The sequence below is a fragment of the Cyprinodon tularosa genome, unplaced genomic scaffold (genome assembly GCF_016077235.1).
Source record: "Cyprinodon tularosa strain WSP-4 unplaced genomic scaffold, ASM1607723v1 ctg93, whole genome shotgun sequence".
Taxonomy (NCBI): domain Eukaryota; kingdom Metazoa; phylum Chordata; class Actinopteri; order Cyprinodontiformes; family Cyprinodontidae; genus Cyprinodon; species Cyprinodon tularosa.
The window spans coordinates 302,414-322,501 of NW_024039707.1; the positions used below are offsets into that span (position 1 = coordinate 302,414).

The 20,088-nt window shown below is 36.8% G+C and overlaps 1 protein-coding gene across 1 annotated transcript in view; it reads right to left on the bottom strand.

The window, feature by feature from the left end:
• Window positions 1–5,660: 5,660 nt before the first annotated feature.
• The window catches only part of plcb3 (phospholipase C, beta 3 (phosphatidylinositol-specific)), an 89,469-nt gene continuing 75,041 nt past the window's right edge, over window positions 5,661–20,088 (bottom strand). Inside the window, exons 24-34 of the mRNA XM_038274766.1 lie at window positions 16,369–16,463; window positions 16,118–16,247; window positions 13,937–13,978; window positions 13,690–13,799; window positions 13,524–13,591; window positions 11,615–11,744; window positions 11,291–11,367; window positions 11,065–11,142; window positions 10,903–10,960; window positions 10,626–10,712; window positions 5,661–9,478 (exon numbers count right to left, since the gene is read on the bottom strand). Coding sequence (XP_038130694.1) covers window positions 9,173–9,478; window positions 10,626–10,712; window positions 10,903–10,960; window positions 11,065–11,142; window positions 11,291–11,367; window positions 11,615–11,744; window positions 13,524–13,591; window positions 13,690–13,799; window positions 13,937–13,978; window positions 16,118–16,247; window positions 16,369–16,463 — 1,181 coding nt within the window. The 3' untranslated portion in view covers window positions 5,661–9,172. The remainder of the gene's footprint in view (window positions 9,479–10,625; window positions 10,713–10,902; window positions 10,961–11,064; window positions 11,143–11,290; window positions 11,368–11,614; window positions 11,745–13,523; window positions 13,592–13,689; window positions 13,800–13,936; window positions 13,979–16,117; window positions 16,248–16,368; window positions 16,464–20,088) is intronic.

Below are 20,088 nucleotides of genomic sequence, written 5' to 3' on the forward strand. Positions count from 1 at the left end.
GCATGTTGTATAACAATTCATCATGTGTAAACTCTTGTTTGTACACAATTTTTCAGTGAGTTTATTATAAAGAATATGCAGCAAATGCCAGGAAATTTTATAAATGCATGACTTGTTAAACTTTGAGGCACAGAGAAGAACAGAAAGCAGTAAATGATTTGCATAAAGTTGAGTTTATTACTCAGCATTCACTCATATACTTTATATTAATTAGAAACAAAATATTACATCTGCATAGTACGTATACTGTAATGTCTATAGTTTTCCCTTTATATCTGGCAATCATATACACTACAGAACATTTTATATACATCTCATTTCACGTATTTTGCATTCCATTTTCTACTTCCAAAAATTAACACTCTCTCATGCTGCTCTTAATTAAAATAGTCCCGAAGTAAAACATGATTTCTACACTGGCTGGAAACTGGAGGCGAAGAAATGTGACAGCGAGGCTGGAAGTGAAAGAACCCAGGGAAGAGATGTCAGCCAGAGGCCTCGAGCGTTGCCCAAGGGAGACCAGTCACCAAATGTCTATTAAGAGAAAAATCAAAGATTTCTATGCCTGTCTAATACAAAACTGCTGTGAGAATTATCCCATGTGCATACATTTAAATTTTAGCGTACACAAATAGGAGAAAGAAATGAAAGCTTATGGTTTAACACTGAAACAACCCAGCTGCTTCATTGTGATGGGAAAGACACAGTGGTACATAGACTGTCTCGTACCCGAGCTACACAATTTACCACATTAACCATGTGGTAAATTGCGCAAAAAAACGATTAAAAAATATGAGGTTATTATAATTATTATTAAATTATTAACTTTAAAAGGACAAGACTTTGCTTTATAATTTGTGAAGAAATACAATTATATTTCAGTGTGTTTGTGCTGTGAATATTCAAGTAACTGGTATAGTTTATAGCTAAAAAGGGTTTAAAAAAAAAGATCTTTCGTGTACACTTTAATTTAGCATTTGGGTGGGAGGTTATTTTATCTAGACTGTGTCATCCTTTTTTGACGGACGGCTTCTTGCATTTCTAAGTTTAATCACTACAGAAGCGTATTGCATTCAGCGAAGAAAAAAGATCAGACAGCTTATCTCATAATTACGAGATAAAGATCTCGTAATTATGAGATCTTTTCTCGTAATTTCGAGATCGTGACGAGATCCTCTTGTAATTACGATCTCGAAATTATGTGAAAGGATCTCATAATTACGAGATAAGATCTCGTAATTATGAGATCCTTACTATGAGATTTTTTTCTCGTAACTATGAGATCTCATAATCACGAGATAGTAACTACGAGATATTTTCTCGTAATTATGAGATAAGCCGTCAGATTTTTTTTTCTTTGGTAAATGCAATACGCTTCAATAGGATTACACCAACAATAATTTGTTACATTATTTTGTAACAGCTAATTAGCACAGACCTTTTGGTTTATAAAACAAAGCTTAACCACTTCACTGATAATTACGATAAGATTGTAAAGATGGCTTTCCAAATGATAGTAATTGGCTTTTAGTCCTAGTTTTAATTGAAAATAAATGTTCAATAATAAGCTATTACACAATAAAAGTGGTCTGATGATTATTCAATAATAATATTATTACTAGGGACTGGCCTATTTCTAACTAGCAGCAGCACTAGAACTAATTAGGCTAGTATTTTGTGAAATGCTAATTAGCCTGCTCGCTAGTTTAAGGCCCACAAGCTTGCACAATGAAATAGAAGCTTTTTAGTCAAGTTGGTATTTAGAAATTATCTATTTCTTACAAGCAGAAGCACTTAATTAAAAATTGATAGCTTTTAGCTAACTAAACTTGGCAAAACAAGTCTGCACTTGTTACAAGGGCTATGTTGTAGTGCTAACTAGCGCATTCATTAAAAGTAGTTCAGGATTATAGTCTTTAATAATGTAAGAGATGGCTACATCAAAATATGACAATGGTGTCTGGCACATTTTGTAGCAATAAAAAATTCTAGCAGGGATCTATGAAAAAGTAAAAATATAAAAAAAAAAAGTCAGCACTATTTTTGGAGTGCTAATGCTAACTAGCATTTAATTTGACCAGTTGAAATAAATGTGCCACTTTATATGTCCATCTTTTCCTAATTTTTAACTAGTTTTAAAAAAAAGTTACAAATATTTTACCATTTTATTAAAAAACTAGAAAATTTCTAAAGAAATTTTGAGGGGGGCCACCTACTGCCCGTCTGGGTAACTGTGCCAATACGGCCCTGGCAAGTGACATTGGGGCTCCCCAGACCAACTGCTTACGCCTTTGAGGGCTGCTGAGGGAAGGAAAGAGGGCTAGTTCATGGGCAAAGAGAGCTGTGTGCCACTTGTGCTGAAATCTGGGAAATAGACGTGCACAGCATATGATGCACAAGGGTAATATGGGTTGTCCATATTGAACCGCAGTGGGTAAAGTGCAGTTGGCGGGCGCTGCCCGCATGCTAGGTGCCCTTGCAGCGATGAAAAAAATCACCAATGGCGGGCTCTGCCCGCCTGCTAAGAGCCATTGCAGTGATGAAATCACCATTGGCGGGCTTCGCCCGCCTTCTAAGAGCCATTGCAGTGATGAAATCACCAATGGCGGGCTCCGCCCGCATGCTCAGAGCCATTGCAGTGATGAAATTAAAAATGGCTATGAGCAATATGCCAGAATGTATGAGTGTGTATAAGGAAGAGGCTTTTATTCTGTAGAGTCCCTGTAGTCTTATTTTGAAAGTCTATCATGGATGTGCATCAAAAGATGGGTCATGCCCAGCAGTGATATAGAATCCATTTCCAAATGTTAAATCACTGGTTTTCCATGTTATTAGGTGAATAGCTGCTGTATTACAGAGTAAATGGGAGACTTTTATTGTGAAATTTGCTCTGGGGTGTGTTTTTGAAAAGGTCACTAGAGTCTAATAAAAACAACCTGAAAGAGTTTGGGTCATAATGTTGAGCCATTTGCATCAATTATTGCATTAGTATAATCTAGAGGCTTTTATTTTGTAGGGTCCCTGGAGTCTTATTTTGAAAGTCCAACAGAGTTGTGTTTAGAGAAAATGTTCAGACCCAGCAATGATAGTTGATGACTTTCCAATCGTTAAATCACTCTTTTTACCATGTTATTAGGGCAGTAGATGAAGATGAAATGGGAGGCTTTTATTTTGAAATTTGCCATAGGGTGTGTTTTAAACAGTCTCCTAGAGTCTATTCTCTAAAATGGGGTTGAGTTTGGGTCATAATGTTGAGCCATATAGGGCAATAAATATATGTAAAAAATATAGAGGCTTTTATTTTGTAGGGTCCCTGGAGTCTTATTTTGAAAGTCTATCAGTGTTGAGTGGCAAGGGAAGTGTCATGGACAGCAGTCATATAGTATCCATTTCCCAATGTTAAATCAGTGCTTTCACCCTCCATTAGATTAATATGTGCTGTTTAAAACAGCAGAGGTAAAATCTGTTTGAAGCACGGTTACCTTGACAACGCTTAACGAGCCTGTCAGTGACAGAGAGAAAAGCGCAGCACTATCGTCCCTTCGCTCTCAGGCTTTTTTGAATGGGAGGAACAGCTCCGAACAAACGACTGCTTAGCAAAAACCGTATGAGTTATTCAAAAAATTTCTTCACCATGAGCATCAGCAATCCTTCGACTCCAACTATGCCAACTTTGTTGTATGTGTGTCTTTCAGAACAATATTTATGACGAGTTGAAAACACATAGTGATGTTTGTTTTTCTCCCCTCTTCTGCTCCAAAACCAATGAAAAACGGCTGATTTTCATCGACACTAGGTCGGTCTGGAGCGTTTTTAAGGAAAAGTATTAATCCTACCGCAATTCCGAAGACATTGTGTGAGTCCAGAGGTTTCAGTCTACAAACTGACCAAAAATGGTGACTGTAGCTCCAAATATGTGGCCGTGAGGGCGAGTTAAAATGTTTTATCTTAAAAAAAATGGCTGCCTCACACTAAGAGTTCAGCAGCTGCACTGTAGCAGGCTGCTGCAGAAGCTAACTGTCAGCTAGCTTCCAGGTGCTTACCCTCCAAACAAACGACTGCTGAGCAAAAACCGTAAAAGGTATTTGAAAAATTCTTTCAGTGAAAGCAACATCTATCCTTTGTCTCAGACTGGGATAACCTTCATGTCTGTAGGTCTTTCACAACCCAAAACGAAGCACAAACAAAATGGCTGATCCCACCTGCTCCTCCCTTTGTTTTAACTGCAGCAGCTCCTCTCACTCATCTTTTTGCTGCTAAAGCACCCCTCCGAACAAACGACTGCTGAGTAAAAACCATAAATGATATCTGAAAAATTCTTTTTATCTAAGCGACAGCTATATCTTGTCTTCAATTGGAGTAACTTTCATGGCTGTAGGTCATCTACAACCTGAATGGGAAGAGAAAGAAAAAGAAAAAAACGTTTCATCACAGCTGAGCTTCTAATTGAGCTAGCTGCAGCAGCTCACTGTCACCCAGCTTTCAAGTGCTTAAAACAGCCTCCGAACAAACGACTGCTGAGCAAAAACCGTATGAGTTATTCAAAAAAAATTTTCACCGTGAGCGTCAGCCATCCTTCGACTCCAACTATGCCAACTTTGGTGTTTGTGTGTCATTCAGAAAAATATTTATGACGAGTTGAAAACACATAATGTCATTCGTTTTGCTCCCCTCTTCTGCTCCAAAACCAATGAAAAACGGCTCTGATTTTGATCGACTTTAGGTCGGTCTGGAGGGTTTTTAAGGAAAAGTATTAATCCTACCGTAATTCCGAAGACATTGTGTGGGTCCAGAGGTTTCAGTCTACAAACTGACCAAAAATGGTGACTCTAGCTATAAAAATGTGGCCGTGAGGGTAAGTTTAAAATGTTTTTGGGTCTTAAAAAAACGGCTGCCTCACACTCTAGCTTTTCAGTTGCTCCACTCTAGAAGGGTGGATTTTGCTAAAACTTTGTGGCGCTTGAGGTCCGATTATACAAAAACCGTAGCAGTTATCAACATGCCGTCTTCAGTTTTAAACAGACGAAGGATTTATCTACAAACTGAGCTTTAAACAGTTTTTCTAGGTGAAGGTATGGCGACACAGTGAACCGCTGTTTTTTATGCTTTTTTTTACCTCTCCCCATTCATTTCCTATGGGATTTTATTTGCGACGTTTTCGCTAATAATTCGCAAACCGTCAGACTAATGAGAAAGTTTTATACAAGCACGCATCGCACCATTGGTCCCGACGCGTGTGCCAACTTTGGGCCCGATCCGCCAAACCGTGCGGGACTAGTTACGTGCCGAAGTTTCGGTGGCGAGGAGAACTATAAGCTATAAAAATAATACGCGGAATAAATATGTGCAATAGTAGTAGGTGGGCCATGCCTTCGGCATGTGGCCCCCCTAATTAGAACGGTGTAGCTGCATGTCTGTTTTCATTACTTGTTTTTTGTTATTTATATTAAGCAGATAAAAAGTAGTAGTAGTGAAATAAATCCAATTACAGAAACACAATTTTTTTACTTCTAGAATCAAATATTTCCAAGCCACAAAGTAAACCACAGAAAGATCACCAAATCACCACCACCAACAGTAAACACTCTGAGATCATGTGAATTCTGCAGAAATGTGTCTCTAGATTTAACAGTTGGAATGATATTTCCATTAGACAAAAGTGGTTTGTTGTCAAAGCTCTGATCTTGTTTTAATGACACTAAAAATCAATACAGAAGTCTAAATATAAAGCCTAGATGATGAAATTTATAACAACTCCATGCACAAGGTTAACTACTGGGAACAGTTTTACAGCCTGGTCCTTGACAACTCTTTGTCAACCGAACAATAACGAAAAATTACATTCAGCCACATGCAATGGTTGATAAAAGACTTGCATCTTCTCTTTAAGTCCCAGAATGTAGTAACCTGGTGATCTTTACAGATGATGAATCACCAAGACATTATTGTTGGCATGCTATCTAGTATCAGAGTGCAATTTTCTCGGTCAAATTTGTGGTCAATAGTTATTAACAAATGCATTTCTCTTGGCAGGTTTTATTTTCTTCCCTTTATGGAGGCATACTTGGTATACGTTATAATCATAATAAGAGTTGTAAAGTATCTGAGCTTAGTAACCTGTACAATACAATCCATAACTGCTCACACTGCAGTTCTTTACCACATAAAAAAAGAACTCCAGCAAGAAGTCATTTACAAAAACATGTACTTCTTTGGATAAATGAAGTTCAGTGATAAATGGTTAAAAAAAAATAACATGCATGATTTTTCTTTGCATGCTTCTTCAAAAAAAGAAAAAGTACCAAATGAATCAAAATCCAAAGTGCAAACAGAGGAAAATAATCTGAATTCTTTCAAATGTGTTCAAGAGGCTGCACAAACAGTAACTACAGGGTGGCTATAACAATATTGTATATAAGGATGTTTCACAAATGGACATATGGGCAAAAATGCACAACAAATGAGCAGGTACCTGATAATTTCCAGATTGGATTATAGAATGATGCCTATTCTAAATTACATGCCCTTTCTGTTTGGCCTTTTGAGGAATGCGTTGAGATTTTTTGGTAAAGTCTTCAGCTGTTAAAAGTCAAATATCCAAGTCCAGAGTAGAGCACTTTATGTTGGTGCAAAGCACATTACAATCAACATCTGTTAAGCTATAAAACTCAAGGTTTCTTTCTAAGTAAATACTGACCCCTGCAGGTTAAAGCTGCTGTGACAGGGGAAAAAAAAGCAAACTGCACATAAGAAATGGGTTTAAAACATGTTAGTCTATGTTAAAAGGAATGTTTTGGATTTAAATCAACGAGACAGCAATAACTCACTCCTAAATGTTTCCACCCTTTATTTTGAAGTTTATCCTGCAAATTTTAACTAAAAATCAAACAACTCTGTTCGAGGAGCTGCAATGATTTCTATCAAGAATCGGTTTATATTCCACATGAATCTGAGTAGAAAGAGTAGAATTTGGAAAAAAAAGATTTTTCCAAATAAAATGTCCAGGCATCTGCATATGACCTAATAGTGAATTAACCTGATATGGAGTTACATATGATTAATCTAAATTATACTGAACAGTTCAAAGTCCAACTGAAAATCAATATCAAGAAGCGGATTAAAAAACTTTTAGAATTCTCCAGCTAGAGTCTAGAAAATATAGAAAATCCATGTGAAGAAGGTTGTGCATAAGAGAAAGGTGAAATCTGCCTCCTCCTAAAGAAGACTAATTGTTATAATCAAAGAAAAGTATTGATTTAAGTCTGCATACTTTTGCACAAAGGTCATTGCCTCCATTTTTTATACAACCTTTGAATAAAAGATGTGTTTGATTTTCCTGTTAAATTAGACAGGATACTAAGCGGTTGGAAAGGATTTATCATGGTCTCAGTTGATAGTGTGAACCTGTCGTGTAAATTTGATAGATGTCAAATTTTTCAGCAGTTCAAATTAAAGCTTTCTTCCATTATTGGAAGAAAACAAAGAAAAAAAATCGAATATGTAATCGGGGGGAGATAAGAAATAAAGGCAGCCAGTGCTCACAAGAAAAAAGGCAAAGAGCATTCCCTATATATATCTAAAAACCATTTTCTCTGGACAGAAATAAGGAAACAAAACAATAAAATTAGGCCTTTTTTTTTGTTTGTTTTTTTCCCTCGACCATTTAACCTCAATCACTCACCAGCGTTAGTAATCAGTAGTAAAACTCATGTACAGCTACAAATATACATACATTATCTATACATAGTACCATCGGTTCACCAGTCAGAGTGGACAAACAGGAAACACACAGAAAACAAGAGAATAAAAATTAAATACAGAAAAACTAGATGCTTTGGTAGAAAAAAAAAAATCTCAATGTACCATAAACTTTGTGCACAACCCGTTTCCGACGCTGCGTTAATTTGAGGGATGTCAAAGAGAAATCAAATCTACACAAAAATATTTTTCTGTCCACTTAAGACAAAATTAAAACATCCAGGTAATGGAAGTGGAGGCTTAAAGAAAGTTAAATCCATCTCAAATATCAACAACCATAGAAGTAAAACAGAACCTAAGTTAATAAAGATGTTCTAGTGCAGCTTTTAGTCACCAGAGGACCATATTCCACAGTAGTCCTGCTAACTTAGCTAATGTCCTCCTCCAGGCTACAATGGCACAAATAAAAAACAAAAAAGCATTGAAACAAAATCCCATCTCTGTTTAGATGAAATAAGAATCCCAATAAGCATATTCTTAAAGGCGAGATTTAATGAAGGGTACACCATCATACAGGTGTGCTCTTAGTTTGAGAAAGAGCGTGCCTCTCTTCTATAACACCTACAGGATTGAACGAGAGGAAAAAGATTTTAAAAACAAAAATATTGTAAGTTATGTTTTGAACCTAGTTTAAAAATATAAGGCATTTTTAAACTGACTATAGATGAAAGACCAGAACTAGTTTCTAATTAATCCTGCTGCTGATTATGGTGAAAGCAGTCTTTGAGTGCAGTGAGATACTAGAAGAGCAGCCTGACAAAACTGCAATTAAAATAAATGGCAAGGTCCCCATCGCCATCTAGTGGTTGGCATTTGACATTACAGCTCCAATTTTTAAATTAAAAACATTTTCTTCTTAGAAAAAAATCCCTTAATTATATCTTGTTAAAACTACATATTTTTACAGATAAGGGCCTAAAAGATATATATAACAATCATGATCATACCCGAGCCGTAACGTGTCAGATGTCAAAAGCTGTTCAAAAGCTGCCGCTTCACTCAAGAGATTAAAGCTTTTCAAAATATACATATTAGGAAAAAAAAAAAAAAGTTTAAAGCTGTTTGAGACACAAAGTTTGAGATTCCCTGGGTCGCCATTAAACAGCAAAGCTGACTGGCGGCAAACGTCAAAAAAAAAAGATGCAGGGGAAAAATAATTGAAAGACATTTAAACTAATGTCTTTTTTTTTTAAACGTTTAAAACAAAAGATTGATTATGATTCTAATGAATATTTCCTTAGCAAAATTGACAATAACAGTAAAAATAAAAAATTACAGCTCTGTAGACAAGGACAAAACAGTGATTTTAAAAAAAGGATAAAATTAGCAGATAATCATTTGTACCCCACATATGATCACTACAGACCCCTATGTTTTTTTTCTTTTCTTTTCTAGCTCTGTAAAATCCAAAAGTCTAGTTGAAAGAAATATCTGCCCCCGACCGGCCAGGTGTGATGGAGGATGACGTAGAGTCGGCCAGTGAGGTGTTACTATTGTCCCTGCTCTTGTTCAGGCTTCTCCGAAAAGGAGTCGACTGGAAACTGGGTGTGGAGCAGTTGGAGGGCGGGCCAGAGCCGGGGCTGCTGTGATTGGACAGCGCGGTGAATACAGAATCGTTGCGGGAGCTTTTGTTTTGAAGGTCTGGGGGGATGAGCTGGCTGATCTCTTCTGGCAGGCGACGGTACTCGTCCTTGAGTTCTCGATCCAGCTGTGACTGAAGCTGTTCATGAGCAAAAAGACAAACAAAGGCTTATTAGTATGGGAGGTGCCAGTCAGCTAATGTGATAAAGGGGCTAATTTCTCAGTTTCTTTTTTTATTTAATCCACAGATTTCAAGAGAATCATGAAACTATGCATTAACTCAGAGCTTACTGATCAGAAAACAGTGCAGTTTACGCAATGGATATGAAAGAAAGCTCTTATAGAGCCATTAAGACACATTTTTAGTGCTAATAAAGTGCATTTCTAAACCCAAATTTTATTTTTCACATAATCTTTCTGTAGGCAACAATTTCTGTTATCTACAGATTAAATTATTATTATGTTCCAGATCATAATTAGCAGTGGCTGTTTTCCTCTGTCAGAGTTGGAAAATGATAAATTGTACAGCAACCAGCGCTGACATGAAGCAAACAAATCCTCTGCAGTAAAGCACTGACAGATTACATAAAGACAAATGAGATATTTTTAAGGTGTGCGCTGCCTGTTTAATGCAGCTTATAACTTTATATATGATTCTTGGAATACAGAAATGGGGGAAATGATGTTTTCCAGCGCTCATATGAATCAAAATGCTGGCATTTAAATTGCAATGACATGTTTTTAGTTATGGTGACATCCAGGATGTCTCAACACAGAGCCGCAACCAAAAGCTTTAGGACAGTAACTCTACAAATTCTCATGTTTACATACCAGGAAAGATGAAATCATATTCCAGACATTTAAATATTGCGAAAGAAACCTGGAATTAAAGCTCATCCTCAAGTTTTATGGTCTTTAGATCAGTTTTTAATCAACCCTACTCTTCAAGTATTATATACATATCTTAGGCTACATCACATGGCAGTCTGACGTGAGCCAAATCTGATTTTTTTTTTTGCCCATAATGCGACCTGTATCTGTTCTTTTAATGACAGTCTGAACACTGATCTTTTGAAGATCTACTCTTTGACGTGTCTGAATGGACAGGTCACTCCAGATGCCTTTTAATGTCCCATTCATTTAAGGCAAGTGTGTGACAGCTTGACCAAAAGACAAGGTTGAGAAAGCCTGCTTTAGTTTGATTATTAATTAAATACATTTAAGTTAAAAAGAGTAAAGTATTAGGAAAAGTGCTTCTTTTTTCACACTAATTTGTCAGTGCTCACCTGAGGAAGCAGAGCTTCCAGCTGTTGCAGCAACTCCTGATGCCTCAGCCCTAACTTGTCTTGCCTCATACTCTGCGCCTTCTCCAGCTGGTGAGCAGAAAGTGGAGAAGAGATTTAAGATAAAAAACAGATAATGAAACGCAAGAAAAAAAAAATCACAAAAGAAACTTAATCATAGCAACATCGGTAAAAGCTGCTCCAGAGAAATAAATGAGGTCAGTTGAAACATGCTAGGAGCCTCAGTGATGTGTGTGCACGTGTGGGGTGGAGTACGTACCCTTCGGATAGCCTCGACAGACTCGTTAATGTGTTTCCTGTTGATCTCATTTTGGTCCCTAAAGAAAACAAATAATCAGAAGGAGAAAGTCTGAACAAAAAGGTAACCTCTTCATGTTTATCTCAGAAACACAAGATTAAATGAAATTTAAATATTTTGTACACATTCTCTTTCGACTTTGCTTCAACAATGCTGTTTATTCGCTTCCTTTCCAGCATCTTCTGAAGCTCCTTCTTCTCCCTGCAGGCATAGACATAGTTTAACTTGATATGTAAAATACAAAAAAAAGATTAAAAAAGTGTAGCTGAACTTAAAAAAACATGGGGAAAATAAATTCTATTAAACTATTGCCTTGTTTTTGTGTGTGTGGGAATAAGGTTGCTCTTACTTTTCACAGGTTTCTTTTTGTTTCTTCAGCTGAGAGCTGTGGCTTTCAGCCGCCATCTGCTTTAGCTTCTGGAAAGCCTGAAAAGACAGAGCAGGTGTCTTAGTAACAGGATGATGACACTCGGCAAATTTTAGGCCAGACTTTCTTGATGCCTCTGAGGTCATAAGATCTACACATGCATCTAAAATGGTTGAGTGAGAGCTTGCTGGAGGTTAGCAAAGCTCTGTGCTTACAGAACAACGGTCTTGTTACATACAAACAGGAAGTGTTGTTAACGCTCTAAGTCATGTTGCTGTATTGAGTTCTGTGGTGAGGCGTTATTACCTCTGTCAGGTGATGCTGTCGCATCAGTTTTTCCTGAGCGTAAAAATCTTGTCGCAGCGTTAGGAGCTCATGCATTTGCTGCTCCTGGAGCTGGGCCATCTGCTTCTCCAGGTCCCCGTTCTCAGAATCACTGGAATAAACACACTAGTTTAGCCATACTACCCTTAAAAGTAAAATTTCTTGCTCTGTGGCTGACACATTTTATCCTATCTTCTCATCAAAACGCTTGGTTTAAGCTAGGGGTCGGCAACCTTCCAATCCAATACAATCCATCAATCTAATAAAACTCATTTGGCCGCAGACATTAAAACACGTTTTTAAGAGAGAAAAGGATAACTTATATTTTATAAATGTCTACCAAAGATTTTTCCTGCTTTTATATTACCATTACATCATTTTAAATTTTAGGTTTTGAAATGAAGGAAAAAACTTGCACAAATGGAATAGATATATATTTCAAGTGGGTAAATGAGGATTAAAAAAAAATCAGTAAAAACAAAAAAAAAAAACAGTATTTAGAGTCTATTTATTTGGGGAATTAGTGAAATGGGAAAATGTGAACCAACGTTTGTTAGTACCGTATTGTATGGATTAATAGTCGCTCTGGACTACAAGTCGCACCAGCCGTAAACTGGATTACGAAGAAGGAAAACAGAGATAGACTACCGTTCAAACGTTAGGGGTCACATTGAGATGTCCTTATTTTTGAAGGGAAAGCGCAAACAGGATCTAACCAGAGTAGAAAAATAAGTGGGAGGCCGCGTTGCACAACTAAGCAAGAAGATAAGTACAATAGAGTCTCTAGTTTGAGAAACAGATGCCTCACAGGTCCCCAACTGCCATCTTCATTAAATAGTACCCGCAGTAGCCTGTTTGTGCTGTCCTCTGAAGGGAGTAGTACACATCGTTGTAGGAAATCTTCAATTTCTTAGCAATTTCTCGCATGGAATAGCCTTCATTTCTAAGAACAAGAATAGACTGTCGAGTTTCAGATGAAAGTTCTCTTTTTCTGGCCATTTTGAGCGTTTAATTGACCCCACAAATGTGATGCTCCAGAAACTCAAACTGCTCAAAGTAAGGTCAGTTTTGTAGCTTCTGTAACGAGCTAAACTGTCTTTAGTGTGAAAATAACATGTGAAATTATAAAATTATGTGTTAATAATTTCCCACGTAAGTCGCTGCAGAGTATAAGTCGCAGCTGTGGCAAAACTATGAAAAAAACTGCGACCTATAGTCCGGAAAATACGGTATGTGCATTTTTCCAAGGATTAGCTGGCTCCTCGTCATATTCAAGGCAAAGTAATAAAGAGAGATAAAGTTGAGTGTGTATAGTAACCTGACTCCGCCAGATGGATTTGCTCCGCATATCCATCTGGAAACCTTCGGTTGAAGTAATTTTGGGAAAGGGCGAAAATACTGGTTAGCTGATTGGCCTATGTTGGTGATAGACGGGCCAAATAAACCAATCAGATCAACGAAGCATATGACGTACTAACAGCCAGGCTACTCTTGCCGAAACCAGTCGGGAGAAGAGCAAAAACATCCTTTTCCTCTGAGAAAAGCCTCCAGAGCAGTGTTTTGCTCTTCCTTCAGTGAAGAAATACTGTAATTGCGATAAAACTTGCTCGATAGCCACGCTAACGCTAGTTTCATCGGCTGAAGCCACCATGTTCTTTAGACTGAACTGTCACGCTTCTCGTTGCGTCACACCTCAACCCGCCTCAAAGCCAACGCTGATTGGACGTTCGTTTGGTGAACGGCTCCAAATTTTCTTCAACGGAGAGTCTCCAGACTGATTAGCGAGTGAAATCTTGAAAGCTTGCGAGATCAGGATGGTCTCACGAGGCTATGTCTATAGAGCCACAGGTTGCAGACCACTGGCTTACTTCATACATCACTTTTTACTTACCTTTTCTTTATGCTACGTTTAAAGTTTTTCTCAATGATGGTGGACTTCTTCTGACTTTCAGACACCATCTAAAAAAAAAGCAAAAACAAAAAAAAAACATTTAAAGCACAAGAGAACAAATTAAAATTCTCAAATCCAATTCAAGCTTTTTCTATTCTGTTTTCACCTTTTTCTTGTTTTTCTTCCGCAGCTCATTAAGTTCTTTAGTCTGTTTCTTTGTCAGTTTAGTGTAACTCTTGTGTGCTTTCAGGTCCTCCACTGATAGAAACTGGATCTCTACAAGAAACTTCACATTAAATCCAGCTTATGTTTCCCCCAAAGGACATTTTAGCAGTTGCAGCTTTACTGAATGAGACAAACAGGATGACTTTATTCATTTCAGGCTTGAAATGAATGTGTTGTGACAGTCTTACCTGTGAGAACAGTGGCAACCAGATCCTCCTTAGGAGTTTGTACTACACATGGAGGCACAGAGACATGGGAGAAAGGAAAAAAAACACACGAAACACTCACAGTTTATGTGTGGGTGACAATGGAGAAATGAGGCATGTAAAAACTTGTGATTAAGTTGACTTGAATGCAAATTCATCAGAAAGATTTTTTGCAGATGCAGAATAAAATATGTTATGATTTGTATAGTAAGATCTGAAAAAATCTTTACAAATGATTATCTTACACCATATATTACACCATATATTCTATCATATCACTTGAAGTTTTCCCCATTAATCACATTAAAACAAATGTTAAAGTGCTAACAGGATGGCTTAACACTCAGGGTTTGAGTCACACTACAGTCTCATGGTCAACCTTAAGCTGATTCCGTATGGCAAGACTTTTTAACATAAATTTGGTTTCCTCTGACCATCCATAATTACGTTCCAGATATCTTAAAATACATTTTGACTAGACAAAACCACATTTTGAAAATCCGGAATGGTAATTTACGACATCTGTATTAAAATTCTGATTAGGAAGAATAGTAATTCAAGATATCTTAAATAAAATTTTGACTAGTCAAAATTCCTTTCAAGATATCTGAAATTACGACACCGGATTTGTCATTTAAAGCGTCACACGCTGATTTAACTTTTCCTCCCGTGGATAAAACTGACAGTAAGGAATTTTTTTGGAATGATGCTCCTGGAAACCCATTAAAAAGATCATTACACATTTTGACAATCAGAATCTCTAATGGAAAAGCTGAATAATTCAAGATATCTTTAATTCATTTAGAGAAATCTTAAAAGGAATGTCGAATAGTCGAAATTACGATTCAAGATATCTTTAAATGTGTTTTGTTAGTCATTATTTGCTTTTAAGATATCTATAATTTAGTTTTCACTAGTCAAAACTGCATATCTCCTATCCTTAATCCTTTAATGCCCGATCCAAGAATAAAACAAAACAGAAAATTACTTTTTTTGGTTTGAAGTCCTTATTTGGCCTTTTAACAAAATATGTAAAAAGAAAAAACAGAAATACCTTTTTGATATTAATAATTTATTACTATGCGATAAGTCAAGATTATCTTTTGTGTAGTATTCTGCCCTCTGTTATCAGGTATATCTGATTGTGTACAATAGGATTTTGAGCAAAGTTTTTACCATTAAATTATGCAAAAAGTGTCAGACGCAAAACATTTCAGAAACCGTATGTATCAAATATGATACATTTGGCATTACAGGGTTAAATACGTTTAAGATATCATGAATTATGGTGGCATTTGAGATATCTTTAATTAGAATTCTGAGTAGTCAAAACTAAAATTGAGATATCTTGAAATTACTTTATGACTAGTTGTAATTTAATCGTAGATATCTGAAATGTGTATTTCAAATAGTCAGTAATTCATTCTAGATATCTTAAAGTGACGTCTCCTTACAAGTTAATGGTAAAACTGAAGTCATTTCGACTAGTCAGAATGTAATAAGGGATATCTCGAATAGGTATTTTGACTAGTCAAAATATAATTAGAGATATCTTAAATCGCTAAAACGTCTAGTCATGAAACAATTTGACATATCTTCAATGTAAAGGCGGTACAACCGAATTTATGTTAAATCAGCTTGCTATAGACCTGGCTTTTTTTGACCCTTCTCATCTCTGATCGTTCCCTACCCATGAGCTGGAACCAAAAAAATAACGGTACTGAAGGAGACCTGGGTCAAGTGTAGTCAGTGAAAAAGGGGCATTAGTCATTAAAATCAGAACTGCACTTTAAATCTTTAATGTTGTGGTTGCAACATGATAAAATGCACACATTACAGCGCTTTGCTGCAGTTCTCAGGTCCAAAGTAGTGCATTTAAACTGGCTTCCAATGCAGCATTGAAATATCCTGATGGCTTTGCAGTAGAAAATGGTAAAAAATATTTGCTTAATGTGTATAGGGTTTTTAATTTAAGGTGAGAGTAGTTTCTGTTCTGATTATGATTCAAAACAATAAACAGTTTTTTGTTTTTTTTTTATATTGAATCACAACGTCCGCTGGGGTATGTAAACTTATATGCACATCTATAAAATAAATTTTTGAGTGAGGATTAAAAAAAAAAAGTGTTTGAAACAGGTAAGTGAAATTTCTAAATATCCCTACCAGGTGCAGGTAACCTGGGGATGTCAGGAGATTCGTCAAGGAGACTTAAGGGAGGCGGCAGCAGAGGAGAAGGGAGTGAATCTGTTGGAATGACCTCCGTCTCTTTGCTGAAGTCTCCATTTTTGGGTTGCTGTTCAACAGTAAACATTTCATTAATTAACAAAGACAAAAAGCAGAGACTGATAAGAACACAACAAACAGGGGAAGTGCAGGCCAACTCTTTTACAAAATAAAACATGCACGTCTCTCACCTCACTATTTTCATCCATGAAAACAGCAAGCTGTGTCTCTCTCTTGGCAAACTTACTGATGTGCTTTATGGGGTTGGTCAGGGCATCAGCATAATCTGAATAAAGACACACCAAAGAAACATTGGAAATTCAGTGTTTGCTTAGCTTCATCACAGTGTACCTTTATTAGTTGTTCAAGAAGACAAAAAACAACATGTTAAATAATAAATTATGCAATATAAAATACAGATGTTTGGAAAATAAGGACGTTAATATACATATGAGGGGGGCGCTAACTGTTAAGCTAGGCTAACAAACCGCTGGCTCTAAACTACTAATAAGTAGCAGGAGCTATTTTTTGTTAGAAAATTTGTAAATATATTTCCGACTGATAATCAAAGCATTTACTGCAAAATAATTAAGGGCACTAGTTAAATAATATGCAGACAGAACAATACAGTTTGTTTAAAAGTACTGGTTAGCTAAATTATAGCTAATTAGCTAGCTAAATTAAACAATTACCAAAACACAGGAAAAAAAAGGTAATTTTGTAATCTGAGCTCAGTGCTACATTTCCTCCAGCTGTATTAAGCATTGAATTGCACCAAATTATGTTAGTTTTTTTTTTTTTATGCTTTTTGCTATGGGCCAATTTAGCGTCCTTAGAACTTCATCCTTCTGAAACAGATACAATCTGATAAGGATGTCATATTGATGCAATTTAATCCAAATTGAGTGCTACCATTTAGCACAAGTTTTGAAACCATTTGGCACCTTTAAGACACAGTAGATGCTTCAGTCCAAATTGTATTTTTTATATGATTGGACTTCAAACATGGGAAGTTTATATGATAAATGTTGATGCATCTATATACAACAAGTCTAAATAGGTTGAAGTTATTTTACCCATTTCCTTTTTTATATAAATATAGAAAATTATTTTCCAAAGTATTTAAATTTGGAAGATTGTTGTTTTTAAACCCAAAAGAAATAAGTTTGGGGTATATAGATAGTTACGCTTTACGTAGACTAGGGTGACCAGACGTCCCCGATTTCCGGGGACTGTCCCCGTTTTGGACCACCTGTCCCCGGCTAAAGCTGTCCCCGGAAATGTCCCCGATTTTACCGAGGCGAAAAATGTTGCGTGTAGACTGTTATTACGGTAGAGCTGTTGCGCGCAAAAATAGGTATTAAGGTAGCTGGTTGCGCTACTGATAACATAAAGATAAGGAACAGAGCGCACCACTAGAAGGGCGGTAATGATCCTTTTGGATGTCAGCTGCCATTAAAACACAAAAAAGAAGAAGAGCGCATCACTTTTAAAACAGAAGAAGAAGTGGAAGTTCGTTTTTTACAACCTGTGGCAACTGATGGGGAGCTACGCTGAGTGATGGTAAGTGTGTTAATCAATTAATTTTATTCTGATCGGGCTGATCTTATGATACATGTTTGGTTTGTGTCCAGGTTAAAACAATAATAAAAAGTAAGACAAGACCACGAGTTGAGCATGAGTAAAAGACGCTGGGTTAAAATGTAGCAAAATGATTGAAAACTCCTTGTAAGGCGCTAATCTGGTACGCTGGTTCTCCAGGGATCAACAAGGGTTTGTATAAGGATGATTTAGAATGGATAGGTGACCTTTAGTTAATATTTCAGATAGGTATTATAAGTAGAGTTATTTCAATTTGTTTTGATGATTTATGGTTGTGATTTATGAGCATAGACTTCCAGTTTTTGGTGTGCTTTTTTACTGCTCAGTTTGGATATATATGTCAATAACAGGAGAACTGAATAAGACAAGATCTACATGATCTGAGAATGATGGAGGAAGAGATAACCACCTGTTTAATGTTCATTTATTATGTGGTTTTTGCTTGTAGCTCCTAATATTGTGGTAATTAGCATTTTTAGTATTTAGATGAGATATTAATAATAATAAGTTTTCATGTTGCACATCCTAATTTTTTTGGAGGTGATTTTGATTATATAATGTCTCTGTTTTAGAATAATGTAAGATTGATGCTGGAGGAGTGAGGAAGAAGATAGAAAGACAGAAAGGAGATTGAATGAGAGAGGAGGAAACTAGGAACTCTGATAGAAAAAACGGTTGACGATAAAGGGAGAAAAATTTACTTTGAGGAGTAAAGCAGAGAGCAGGAAACATAAGAGGAAGCCTTAATGCACAATACAGAAGCTGTGAAAAGAAGGAAATTATATATGTATATGCTATTGCTGTTTATAAATATGGACTATTCTTGGATTATATACATTGTGTTGATGTTAAGCCTATTCTGCTGTTCAATTGTTAAACTTGTTTAAGACATTTAAAAAGGTTATTTTGCTTTTTACTTGCTATGTCTTCTCTTATATTATTTTACCCAAATTACCAGGGCCACTGCCTCAGACCCTGTTCAGTTAATATTTCTGTTTCAAACATTTAAAATGTATAATATGTATTAATAAAGTTCAAGTGATAAAGCGTTGACATGATTTGAGTGATATACTAACATATTGAGTGATGTAGTGTGCAAAGTATGCTGTGGAACACAGAGTGGCTGTATACTCAGGTTAGTAGGAAAAATGAACCTGCTACTTTGAGACACACAGGCCCCTGATGTGGAACCAACTACCAGTTTTAGTCCCTGAGGCAGACACCCTGTCTACTTTTAAGGCTAGGCTTAAAACTTTCCTTTTTGATAAAGCTTCTAGTTAGAGTGGCTCAGGTTATCCTGAGCTATCTCTATAGTTCTGCTGCTATAGGCTTAGACTGCTGGAGGACATAGGGACCCCTTTTTCATCATTCTGCTTCATTTTATCTCTATTCTCCCACTCTGCAGTATCTGTTAGTTCAATCTCTAACGTTCTGCTCTCTCTGCTTTTCCTCAGAGTAGCTTTGCCTCGTCTGTTCCTGTTTGGCTGTGACGTCATCCTGGAAAGAAACATCAGCTGTGCTGCTTTCATCAACACCCTTGTTTATAGATGTTGGAGATCGGCCTGTTTTCCAGTGTGGTCCTGTTTCTCTGACCGTGACTGGGTGGATGTGCTCTCTTCATCCTCTGGCATGGGAGCTGCCTTGGAGCTCGTCTGCCTGGCTGTGTGTTTCCTGGACGGGGCCGCCTTTTACAGCTGCTTTTTGTATCTCTGCTTCTGTCTCCTTGAACCCCAGTCGGCCTCGGCAGATGGCCGCTCACGCTGAGCCTGGTTCTGCTGGAGGTTTATTCCTGTTAAAAGGGAGTTTTTCCTCTCCACTGTCGCAACAAGCATGCTTAGTGTGAGGGATTGCTGAAGAGTCAATGAGACGATGCAATCAACTGGTTTCCTTAGATAGAAAACTTTGAATCAATCTGACTGGATGATCTGGTTGAACTGTAAAGTGCCTTGAGATGACATGTGTTGTGAATTTGGCGCTATATAAATAAACTGAATTGAATTGATGTGGCTAGGTGACAGTAAGAAACATATATGAACCTTTACCTGCAGGCTTGACTACTACTTGTTTTTTTTATGTTAATGAAGAAAAAAAATATTTCTTATAGGTATGTACAGTAGATGTAAACAGAATAAGTATTTGTTGCACTTTTTTGAAGAGGTGGGGGAACTCTGTCTCAACAGACAGCCACAGGCATAGAATAAATGTTTGTATTTACTTTTCTAAATTTCTTTTCCTCATGTCACTCTCCCCTTAGGAGGCGGCAGAGCTCTTTGGGCCCGACAAAATTGGAAAGCCCGGCTAATGACCCT